The following is a 13,124-nucleotide window of genomic DNA, read 5'->3' as shown; positions in this document are numbered from 1 at the left end:
CGAGCAGGAGAGGCTGGCGGCAGGGCAGGCGACGCGCCCGCCGGGGCGGGAGCCCAGGCCCGTGACCCACGGGACCGAAGGGGAGGGGCGTCATCGGACGGGGCGGGCGCGCCCCCTGGCGGCGGTGGGGGCGGGGAGCTCCCCTGACGGGGCGGGCCGCCCAAGGGGAATGGCCCCAGCACCCTCGTTTGCCAACTTGTATAATGTATTGCCAGGCATATAAAAAAAAAATCAAGCCATTCCCCTCGCCTAAAAGTCCTACAGAGGCTGTGCTTTCTTGGTCACACTTTAGTGCTTAGGGCCGGCGTTTATCTTTTGGGCTTCTCTGCCATGAAAAGGGTTTGTTACAAAGTAGTTTGTTAATCCTTTAAAACTGAGAGACTTTTTTTTTTTTTTTTTTGCACTTGTCGTTGACACTTACTTACTGCTGATATTGTCAGTGGAGGACTACTACTGGCTGCTGGTAAATCAACAACTCACATCATTATCAAAAGAAGAGATTAAAGTTCAGCCAGGTAATAGAAAGATTTGTAGAAGAAAAATGAATCTGTTTCTGGAATTTCTGCTGTTTTTAGCAGTACTAAGCTACTCCTACTTAGAAGCTTTTTTGAAACTTTTCATTCCTGTGAAGAGAAAATTGGTCTGTGGAGAGATTGTTCTGATTACTGGTGCTGGCCATGGAATAGGGAGAGCTACTGCCTGTGAGTTTGCCAAGCGTCAAAGCAGACTGGTTCTGTGGGACATCAACAAGGTAAGGTTAACATTCATGTCTTTATTCACTAAGCCCTGAAACTACTATTGTTAAACAGACAGGAAAGTTTTCAGTAGTCGCATACAAATCTCCACCTACTATGTCCACTTACATCTGCTTACGGGTCAGGGCACTAACTGGTACGCTGAGTGAGCAAAGCTTTGACGCTACGTCCTTTGAAAAGGACGTAGGTGTCTGATTCCCATGGTTTAATCGAGAGCCCATGGTTAATCAGTATGGTTCCTTGTTCAGCTTTTCAAAGAATACCTCCAACTGAGAGGCACAGTGATCAGGAAGAGGCTGGTAGAACTGCTGTTCCAGCTGGCAGGAAAAGAAACTGAAAACAGAAGAGTGTTTCTACAGGAGGGTAGGACAGGTTCTGCCCTGCCATTTCTCTAATCCTATATATTTTGCATATGTTGCTGGAAGAACAACATGCCAGCGTGTATCATTGTGCTGAACTGAATTGGTTTGCGCCAACAGCCTTTTGGTGCTGTTGTATGTTGTAGACATGCCCTTGTTAATTTTTACACTAGACCAAACTCTCATTTTAGATTATTTGATTAGATATGAAAATTATCTTAACAAATGGAGACTGGATAGATAAAATACACAGAATGTTGTTCGGTAAGAATAAAGACATAGTACTCAATATAACAGTAATCAACAACTGTACAGAGAGGGAACGAGTGGCTAGACAGCAGTGCACAGAAAAGGTTTCTGACACAGTGGATGAGAAACTGAAGATGAGTTCATGATGTCAACCTGATGCTGGGGGTGGGGGAAAGAAAGAAAGCATGATAGTGGGATATGTAAATAAGAAAACTGTAAAATTTTCAGTGTTCTTTTGTGCCGTCCGTTACAGATAAGACCATACTTAAAGTAGCATGCCCATATTTGGGCATCACTTCCATGTTCTTCAAAAAAGATGCAAGAGAAGGAACACAACATAACAGAACCTGAGCCATGATGGAAATCTTTAAGATTGTGATTTCTTTCTTTCTTTTCTTTTAACCTCAAGAAATAAAGACTCAAGGGGGGAGAGGCATTACACCAGTCTTCCTACATATGAAAGGCTGCTGCACAACAGAATGTTATCCATGTTCACTGGAATGCGAGGGGAATAAATAAGTTTAAATTTGTAGCAAGGGAGGTTTAGCTTTGGTACTAGGAAAAATATTCTAATGGTGATGATAAGTAGACACTGAAATACATTGCCAAAGTAGGCAGTGTATCCTGGAGGTCTTTAGAACATTTTAAATAAATGATAGATGATGTGGAAGGTCATAAACAGTTTGACCCTGTTGATCCTGCTTTGAGGCTGAAATATAGGCTAATTATTTCTTTCATTTTAATGTAAAATGTGGGCATCTTCACAAGTTCCACTTCCGCTCTAGTGATCACATTAAAAAAAATAAAAGAACTGCATTTTATGAGGGGTGTTATTCTGTATGAGTTAGGGCGCTGTGAGACTTGCTTCCTTGCTCAAGCCTCGTAGGAAACTTACTTGGAAAAGCCTTCATTCCCAGATGCCATGAACCTTAAGCAGCAGCTGGGTGCTGAGGTGGGACAGTTAGAGACACCCACCCTAGGGTCCTGTATAACTTTTGTCAAATAAGCAGATATCGCAGGCCATTTGTTATCTGGGTCTTGTCACTTCACTATTCCCAAGTCATGTGACTTTCTGTCACCTTCAGACACAGATAACAGCAAATTCCCTTCTACTTCCAACGTGCTGCATTGTTATAAAGGCTTTAGGAAATGCTTGAGTTGGTTTTGGGACTTGTAATTGTGCCTCCGGCCTGCTTGAATCATTTCAGTCTGTTATTCAGTGTAGCACAAAATTGTTTAGCCATTTCCAGCCAAGTTTATCTCCAAAATGTTTGTCTGAATGATGAAATGCCTAAAACACACCAATGCAGAGCAATGTAGCTGCATGCAAATAGTATCTTTTTATTTGTTTAGCAGCTCTGAAATTCCTGACTGCAGCCAAAACGGGTGGCAAACATCAATAGAAAAATCTGTGTATTTAGTTGTTCTAGTTAGACAACGCACCAGTAAGTCAGGTGAAATAAATTCCTTTAGACTGAAATAGGAAAGAGTTCAAGACCAAAATGTGTGCCTGTTCCTAACCTAGCTCTGTGAATGAACTTTTGTTCCAGCTTGTGACTCAGGACAGAATTAGTTCTAATGGCATAATATTATTAATTCCAGTTAACCTGTAACCTAGAGTATGATTGATGTCATGTTTACCATCTGAGATAACTGCACTGGCAACTAAAAAAAAATCCTACAACATAAAAGACCTTAAATTTTTTTGGGAACTGAGCAGATGTTATATGGTATTACTGAGAGATGATGGATATGTTATCGTGACCATGAGCATTGTCAGTTTTGAGAAAACTAATTACACTATTTTGCTATGCACAGTACTGTCCAAATACAAGGTCATAGCTCCTCTGCACTTTGGATTGTATAGCCACAGCAATAGGGGTAGCCTGCTCCACATGTGGCATAACAAGTTCTCCCAGCTAAAAATCTGTAAAACCAGCATCTTTTATGAACGTGGAAGTTCTGTTGTTCCTTTGCAAAAGCCATTATAATCTATCAGCACGGTTTTCTCATCTAATGGGTAATATATGTTTGCACAAATATTTTTCTAACTTCATAGCCTTGCACCTAAACCTGCAGTTCTCAGTTTTATAGGTGTTTCTGAGATAAACCTGATTCCATAAAAACAAAACACAGTCAAGTAGACCGTTCATGTTTTTAAACCTGCCTTTTGAGCTGATAGCATTTAGCCCAGTAGTTCTTGGCTGAATTCCTACTAGCTGCAGAGGAACTGCAATCTGTGTGTCACTCTTCCTGATAAGTTGCAACCAGGGGAACATACATGTTTGGGCTGTGAAACTATGCATAAAAGTGGCCAACTTAAGTATTATTTTCAGCCACATCCTCTTCTAACTCATATCTCACTCAACACCTTTAAATTACTGAAGCTATACAGTGGAGCAGTCACTAGGCTGTTAGGGCAGGTGGGTATTGATTCTTGGATACCTGAAACAACATAATTCAAAAGCACAAACACGCCCAGGACTGGAAGAGCTCTCTTAAAATATAGTATTTCGTATGCTACAGTGAACAGTTTTGTCTAGAGCAATCTAGGTAAGGCCTCTGACCTGTTGTCCTATGTACAGAAGGGACACTTGGAACAGAAATGCAAACCTCTCAGGTCCCTCTAAGCAATGGCTCTGTTTGCAGCGCATTTACTTCAGCTGCAACCCCAGTTTAGAGATTCATCACCTCTCTTCAAATTAAGCTTTTTTGCCCTAAAACACTAGTGAACTTTTTTCTCTGGTCTTTTGTAGTAAAATGGTCTAAGATGTTTTTGACTGAAAATGTTTGAGCCTTTTTTTCTTTTCTAAGAATGGGGATGCTCTCTCTTCAGGGGCGGGACTATGGAGAAAATCCACTCAGAAACTGAATTACTTTTTAAAGGGATGGAAAGGACAGGGCTTAAAATAAAATAATAAAAAAGAACTAAGAAGACAGACGTTTTATACTTTTTATTCAGAGCAAGAAAAAAAATCATACTTGTTTCCAGGGAGTAGTCCCTGGGCTCTGACCTTCCACTGGAATCACACTTTCAGTCCTTTGTTCTGGACAGGCAACGTCCACGAACCCATCTTAAGAGCTCTGTTGCATCTTTGTCAACTACTGTTCTCATGTGAAATGTCTGTCTACATTTGTGTGCCATGGCGCACACCTCTCTTCTCACAACCAGTCAATATTGAAAAATGTAGGCCCAATTTTTTATATCTCAGAGGTGTAATCTAGACTTGTGTTTTAAGAGCTCTGCTTACAGTCATGCTGTCTGCCTGCTGTGCTTTAAAAGTAATTGCTCCCTTTGTATAGCCTGGGTAAATGTGCTTTAACCAAGGCAAAGTCACTCGTATCTCTGCATTCCCTTTCTAGCAGTCAGTCTATGTAAGTCACTAGTTTAAGGTCAGAATACTAGTCCTTCTAACGAGCCAGGCTACATTCCTTTCTCTGGGTAACCCTGAATGCTAAGTGGATAAAAACAGTTACACAATCTGGATACATCTTTAGCCTCTAACTTGTCTGTAGTGATGGTCAAAGGACAAAATGTGGTCAAGGTACAGTTGAGCAAGTCCATCTTTCTTTTTTCCTCTCACAGCATGGTCTTGAGAGCACAGCAGCAGAATGCAAAAGGCTGGGAGCCACCGTTCATGCCTTTGTGGTGGACTGCAGTAAAAAGGAGGAAATCTACAGTACTGCAGAAAAGGTAAGGGTGATAGGTACATATTGTAAGGTTTACCCAAACATGCTTGATTTTCAGAACAGTCTGGAAAACAAAACATGAGGTATATCTCTCAAATCATTCGAGTTCTTGAAATCATACCCCTTTTTGCTGCTTTCTGTACAAAGTGTGATGTAGCACTTCACATATTGCAGCCAGGCTCATCCTCTTTTGTAAGTCCGCTGCATATCATGCCTTTTTCAGAGTTTGTTCTTCAGACTTTAAAAGCCTGAAAGAACTTGTTCCTTTTACTGTCCTGTACAGCATACAGAGAGCACCGAGGACTTTTGAATAATTTTGAATTTGAGAGTATAAGTCAACTGGCTCAAAACATTCTGTGTGTTCATAGTACTGAATGTGACTTCAAAGAGCATACTTTGTCTGTGGATAGTGTGTAGAAGGCTATAAATACTGGGATTAATTAACAGCAGAACATCAGAGCTACAACAGATTTCATTATACCGTGTAATTCCTGCCAAATGTGGATACTTAGTATGATCTTGCTCTCCCCAAGAAACAATTCTAAATCTAAAATTAATTACAGAGCTACTTTAGTAATCTTTGCATTTTTTGATAATAAATGAGCAGCATCTTTATGTTCTCTCTGTTAAAAAGGTGAAAAAGGACATTGGCGATGTCTCCATCTTGGTGAATAACGCTGGTGTGATTACAGCTGCAGACCTGCTCTCAACTCAGGATCAAGAAATTGAAAAAATGTTTGAAGTGAACATTCTTGCTCATTTCTGGGTAAGGGTCACTAGCATGTTGGTATCTTAATTTTTGTGTGTATAGTATTAAGGATATAAATTTAGACTAACAATTATTTTAAAATAATTGATGTGCTATGAAATTATCTTTCTGTTGTATATAGCACAGGTGAAGTACTAAATAAAAAAGCAAGTTGCTAAGTATGCTATAAATGAGAAGCAGGTGAACCCTATTCTACATTTAAAAGCTTGTGCAGTTCATTTACATGCCCTTCCCCTCCAGTACCACTGTGCCCATGTTAGGTCAAACATTTAATACACTCGGAATTCTCAAATGTGTGAGATAATATTACAGGAACCTTAAATTCTTGCGTTGCTTGATAGGAGTTATTCCCTAACGTTTTATTATTATACAGGCGTATCGTCTAGCTGTTATCAGATTTAATTGTGCACAGCTGCATATATGCCTCTGAAAGCAGTGAACATGACGTATTTGTATAATTACATTTTTTAAATTTGGCACTTCCTGATTCCCTCCTTGTGCATAATATGAAAAAAACATTAAACACCCATCTCATTTGACTGTTTGGAGACTGCTAATTAACTTCTTGCTGTTCTGAGCTTTGTCTAGTTTTTCCATTCTTTCTTTCTGTATTAGCCAACCAGTGACAGCCTTATTTGCAACACAGGTTGGTCCGTTCTGAAGGTGTATCACGGTCCCCTTTTGGGTCAGTTTGCACCTTTAGCCAGGCACAGAGAATCTGTAAGCAGGATCTAGACAGCTTAAAAACAACAGAAGAATTCTTTATTGGCTCACATACACAAAAGATGGCTGGGTGGTGCGTGCCTCTGAAAGGGTCTCTGCTGGCCAGGCAGGTGCAGGTTGGGCAGAACAGGGTTGGCCTCACAGCTCTTGGGTGCAGCTCCCTGGCTCCGATGACACTCGTGGCTCTGGCAGCTCAACCCCACGGCCCATGAGACTGCACTCATCCCCGACTGCACCCACCAGCCCGACTAGTCTCCCTGGGTTGTCTGCCTGTAGGATTGTATATCTTTCTGTATCAGTGTTTTCCCTCTTGGATTCCTGAACTGATACCGATGTCACAGTCCTGCCTATGTTATTGTTACCTTTCTTATCTCTTTGCAGTTTTTCTCACAGCTCTTTCTGAGCAGTCTTGAGTCAAGGTTATGCAGCTGAGCCGTATCAGAGCTGGGCCAGCTTGGGTCCTTGGCACAACAACAGCTAATCCCAGGGATGGGGTGGGGGGAAGATTTTAGCAGGGACTACAGAAATAAAGGGGTAAAGGTAGTAAAGACTTTTTGTTTGCAATGGAAGAAAAGAGATGCTACATAGTGACAAGAATTTTATTGTACATGCTTGTGTGAGACACTGACAGCATTTCTGCTGACGACTGAAACCTAAAAAACACCATAGGAAAAACATGAGCATCAGATTATGCTTACATTCTCCTTCCCTGAAACATCGGGTTTTTTTTTTTTTTAATAGGTTACAAATTGTACCAGCTGAAATTAGGAAAAGGTAGTATCTGTGTTTCTCAAAATCTTACATGGTACCAATCTTAGAGGCATATCATAGGGTGCAGCAACTGAAAAATCTAATTTCTTATGTTCTAAACGAACACATGCCATTATTGATAACATTAATCATTTAGATATAAATAATTGGTGTGGAATATGCCTAAGAAAATGTTCTCTCTCCCCGCCATTTCTGCCTTTTTTTATACTTGCAAGACAACAAAAGCTTTTCTGCCAACAATGATGAACAACAACTATGGCCATATCATCACAGTGGCTTCAGCAGCAGGTCATACTGTGACATCGTTCATGCTGGCTTACTGGTAAGTGACTCTAAAACTCAATCCCCTTCACTTTTTTTACATGTGTCTTCCCCATCAACAAACATAGCATAACAGAGATAATCTTCCAACTTAAAAAAGTGCTTCCAAAAGATGGTGCTAAGGGAAAAAAAAAGCCCAGCCTGTAAGTATGCATAGAGGTACCAACTGATTTGCTGATTGAATCAGGAGCGATCCTTCTATGGAGGAATAATGATGTGACAAATCAACTAATTAAAATTCATATTTTTCTTCAATATTTAGAAAGTGCATATGCTTGACTTTGAGAAGCCAGACTGCACCTTTCACTTTTATCATACAGTTTCTGTCTATGCACGGTCAAGTTCTAAGTTCCCTTCTTATAAAGCCTTCCCTTAAAAAAATCCAAGAATAACATTTAAAGTTGGGTGCTGTTAGCAACCTAACTGACCAACTCAGCGATTGATACATAGCCTGTATCCACTAGAAGCACATGAAACACTGAAAAAATTTGTGTTATATGGGCATAAGAACAGACATACTGGATCAGATTAAAAGTTTGTCTAGCCCTCTGTTGTAGTGGTTCAGGGTGGAACAGTCTTTCTTGTAATATGTTCCATCCCCTATAGCCATTGATGGCAACTTGATAACTCCTGAGCCAGGGTTTTACCTGGATTATAAGCTCAAATTTAATAGTATGAAATAAACATCTCTCTGATTCTACTTTCTTTTGTAGCTGATGATTTATTTTGTTGGCTTCCACAAATTTCTGTGGCAATGAGTTCCTCAGTGCTGTATGCACAATGGTTCTTTACTGTAAAACTTGCCTGCGACTGTCACATGATGCTTCCTTGTGTTACAATAAACAGTAGATAGTTCTCTATTTCTACTGTCCACACACTTCTTAATTTTACAGACTTATCCTGAATTTCATCTTCAGTTTTTTTTTCCCATAGTGAGAACTTATAGACATATCAGGCTCACCTTGTAAAATAGAAACTGCACCTGGTATTCGAGAAAGGCAAACTCCACAGACTCATGCATATTTACTTCTTTTCTAAGAACTCCTAACATTCATCTGCCTGTTTACTACTGAGCCAACTTTTTGAAAGAAGTATCCACCCCATTTCCATAATTTCTTTCCTAAGCAGCAATATCTAACTCAGAACCCTACTGTGGCATAGGCAAAGTTAGAATTAGTCCCTTCCACGTCTCTCAAATGAATGACTTCTTTTTGCCCAACCAATCAGTATTGCTGTGATCTTTCAGTTAGTTTAGTTGGCATACAGTTAGAAACAGTATTCCTGCCTTCGCATTTGTGCTTTTTTTTTTCCCCTGCAGTTCAAGCAAGTTTGCTGCAGTTGGATTTCATAAAGCTCTAACAGAGGAGCTGTCTACACTGGGGAAGGATGGAATAAAAACATCTTGTCTTTGTCCAGTTTTTGTAAACACTGGCTTTGTGAAAAATCCAAGTACAAGGTAATGTTGCAATAGAAGAAAAATTTCAAGCCTTTGCCTTTGCTTCTTTGAATCAATGTATTACGTATTTGTCCCTCCTTTAGATCTGGTACTCAAACTGAGTATATAAAAATTGAGATAAATTTGTATATACAATTGATTAAAGAAAATCTGCACAGTCACTTAATCCACATAGTAGTTGTATTTGAACTACCTGTGTTCATGAGCCTTCATGTTCCACTGCCCTTCTCCCCCCCCCACACACCATGTTTTACTATTGTGGCTCTTAAATGCACGTTTTTCCTTTCATTTTAGGCTTGGAAATGTTTTGGAGATTGAAGAAGTTGTGAACAAACTGATGGAGGGAATACTGACCAATCAGAAAATGATTTTTGTTCCATCAAATCTAAGAATTGCATTATTTTTTGAAAAGTGAGTAGCAAAAAAAAAAAAACTATGACTAAAAACATATCCTAGATAACTACATCCAAGTGTACAAATTTGTAAGTGTAAAAATTCATTTCAAGCCTCAGATTTCAAGCTTTTTTGTAGGAGAGACTGCATTTTCCTCTCATAGTAGTAAAAGATCGGGTTTGTGAGCATAAGAATCTCCTTGTATAGGATTTATTTCCAGGCCCCAGAAGTAAACATTCACCTTAGATTATTATACTTATTCAGTATTTGACACCGGTATACCTTTCTTCACTTGATAGTGCATATAGGAGAAATTTTTAATTTTTTAAACAACATACCATCTGAAATATGTTAGTACATGAGAAGAACAAGTCACAAGGCAATGAAATAGAACAGTGGTTCTTTCCAATGACACCAGTAGATTTTATACACAGAAAGATTTTGTTGAGTCTTATTTTAGTTCATTATGGTTCACTTTTTCAAAGTAACTCTGTAGTAGTGAACAATAAGGGTGGGAGTCTGACAGGGAAAGAGAGGGAGAAGAAGAGAATGCATTTTTCTTAACAATTATGTATTTCCCATCTACCTCAGAGAAGAGTTTATCTGAACTAGCAGCCCCAGCGAAGTTTCAGAAAGACCTGTGGAGCTGCTGCGTATCAGTTTTCCTTTCCTCGTCTCAGCATCAGATGATCTAGGTCACAGTGGCTGGGACGGTATCTTTAAAAAAGGCTCCAGCACTTCTTTCAGCCCTGTGAAGCAAGTTTTCTCCTCTCACACACCTTTTTAATAGCCAGTGTAGCTGCTCTACTGAGATAGTGTTTTCGCCAGAGCTCAGGTTCAAAATCTAGAATTCATATCAGAACAACTAATTTAACTTTTCAGTTAACTTGTACAGTGTCTGAAGAAACACTTAGTAATAACCTTTTTATATAAGGTGGCAAACTTGGGTCTAACTTCACTAAAAATATTACATAGTCTCAATATAATGCCATTTCTTTTGTTGAGGTGCTTTGTAGTTTTTTTTTATTATTATTATTCTGAATTAACCAAAAAAGTTTTGAAAGCAAAGAAAAAGCAAAATTAATTCCCACCTCATTTTTAAGCTCTTAAGCTTGGAAATAAAGGCTATACCATATTATAAATCAAGTGAGCCAATATACTAAAAAGTGCACTGTGGTGGCAGTGTGAGTTACGAGGTTTACTAGACACCAGATAAAGGAAAAAGTTATTATTTAATAAGGGTTTTTTTGCATCTCCAAGGGACACACTGAATGCTTGGAGGAAGCATAGAGAATTCAAACCTAAAGCTATCAAAGTCCTTTAGATACCAACTTTTAAAAATATATATATTTTAATTTGGGTTGGGGGAACAAATAGGAAAAATTCATGATAGAAAGAGGAAAATCCTCAGAGAGGAAACTACATCTCATGTCGCTCATATAATTACCATCAGATCATTTTGTCCGCTTGCTCCTTGTCAAAGCAGGAAAACACTCGTTACACACGTGTCTCTGTTCAATATTAAACCATCCTTGATCCTTTAGCAGCATTGCAGCCAAAATCCTGCCCAGTAAATATCCTTGGAATCTTAATGAAAGGAGGAAGGTTGTGAAGGGATCCAAGCTAAATCCAGAAAAGGATTTGAGGTCTATGTATAGTCTTTGGAAATATTCCTAGTTTTAAGTCTTAAGAGAATCAATATGTATGTGTATGTTCTGCTCTTAGACCAGCTCTTCTCTCACCTGTGCTGCGGCTTTTTCCATAATTTCAGATTTTTATCATAGATTTAATTTCATCTTATTATCTCTTTCAGGTTGTTTCCAGAACGCGCCTTGGGAGTTCTGAAAAAAATGAATTCTATTAAGTTTGATGCAGTTGTTAGAAACAAACAGTGAGAATGGAATTGGTTCTCCTTTTACAATTTCATTAGTGAAAATAGAATAAGTGCTGATTCTAGTTCAGTTATTTTGATTTAGAGCAAAATGTAAGACAAATACTTCCCAGCTGCCATCTTCTAGCACACCTAAAGCATACTATAGCATACTATAGCATACTATAGCATACTATAGCCAGTATCTGCAGCAGGAACAGACCCGTATAATATGCCATGTTAACAAAGCAGAGATGCAGCTCAAAAGGTGAAAAGCACAGTTTTGGCTGTACTTAATATTGCCTTTCTCTCCAAGCACTGAGACAGATTAGAAATTCCCGCAAACTTCATTTTTGTCAGCATGGCTGTCCACATGAGTGCGAGGGGATTGCCTGACGCTATGTTAATCAGGACTCGTCAGTGAGCAAAACCATGCTAAATTTATCATTTTATTTGTCATTTATCACCTAAATTTATCATTTTAAGTTTCCAAAGGTTCTAATTCACACTCACAATGTCATGTGCTTTCATAGTGAGTACCTGAAGTAACGTAGCCTTTGAATCAGATGTTATGAAATTACATTAATTATCAATTATGCATTACCACAGTTGGCATGACTTATGCAGAATAAATAGATTTCTTTAATTTGATGGTTTCTCTTATCAGTTAAACTCATAATCATGTTCCAGAGGTATAATTCAGTGTAGTTCTAGGTATACCAAATGGTGTGATGTCAGGTAATACACCTTTTCCTTGTATCAGCATCAGTCTCCCAGGAGCTCCCATTAAGGACAGTAGAGGATGCAACTGAAAATAGCTCAAGAGAAGGGCAACTAAAGTATTTTTTTTTGTCCCCCATCATCTCCACCCAATCCAGAAGACTACTTTTTCAAAATGAAGAGAATCAATTCAGTTCAAAAAAAATTGGGGAGGGAGGGTGCACCGGCGTGCATGCACACACGCATGCGCGCGCGCGCGCGCACACACACACACACACACACACACACACGCACATGCACTTACTCTAATTTATGCAACCCTGAGCTGAAACTGAAACTAGAAAAAAAAGTTTGGAGCTTTGCCAGACAGAAGCCATTGCAACTTGGATCCTTGCAATTGAGATAAGTCTGCTACTAGGAGTGTGGAGCTGTGGCTTTGCTGTAAGATTCAGCAGGATATGTATTTCAACAATAAATAAAATGCAGATGCTGTGATTGATTGGTGATAAAAAGCTGTAGATATTCACTTAACAGCTGCAGCCGTTTAAGCTTTCTCCCATTTATTGAGCCTTGAGAGCAGAAAGTAGACACCAGAGGGAGGCAGGAAAATGAGTAAATACTGTTTTTTTTTTTCCCGTAGAAAAAAAGCCGGTTAAAACATAGATGAAAATGTTAGCAGATCATGTTATGGTTATAGGCAGTAGGAAGATGGCTGGGTGGTCAGAAGATCTATCCAAAACTTTCTTTTCTGGTAATTCATCAGAAACTGTTCAGCTATAGAACTGCATTTTTACTACAATTTTTGAAGTATCCTATGAGTTGATTTCAGGTGATCTCAAACACTAACTTCACTTAAATTTAGCTATGTTTTATTGGAACAATTTATCAAATTACTTGTCTATAATTCCCAGAAATCTTTAAAACACCTTCCTGTGAAATCAGTGTAGTATTCCTCTACAAATCACTGGGTGTCTTACCTCATTTCATACATGCTATAAAATTGGATTATTCTATAAGAGCGCAGAAACAAAGAGTAGGAATGTTATTG

At 39.0% G+C, this 13,124-nt stretch overlaps 1 protein-coding gene across 1 annotated transcript; it reads left to right on the top strand.

The window, feature by feature from the left end:
* Window positions 1-110: 110 nt before the first annotated feature.
* HSD17B11 (hydroxysteroid 17-beta dehydrogenase 11) lies at window positions 111-12,571 on the top strand. Its single transcript, XM_009676524.2, has 7 exons — window positions 111-751; window positions 4,950-5,057; window positions 5,688-5,819; window positions 7,532-7,638; window positions 8,956-9,093; window positions 9,388-9,504; window positions 11,300-12,571. Exons 1-7 carry the CDS (start codon window positions 542-544, stop codon window positions 11,379-11,381), a joined length of 894 nt encoding a protein of 297 aa, XP_009674819.1. The 5' UTR covers window positions 111-541; the 3' UTR covers window positions 11,382-12,571.
* The last annotated feature ends 553 nt before the right edge of the window (window positions 12,572-13,124 follow it).

Source organism: Struthio camelus, chromosome 4 (assembly GCF_040807025.1).
Source record: "Struthio camelus isolate bStrCam1 chromosome 4, bStrCam1.hap1, whole genome shotgun sequence".
Classification (NCBI taxonomy): Eukaryota; Metazoa; Chordata; class Aves; order Struthioniformes; family Struthionidae; genus Struthio; species Struthio camelus.
Note: the sequence above shows the minus strand (reverse complement) of the source record. Positions and strands in the feature narration are given on the sequence as shown.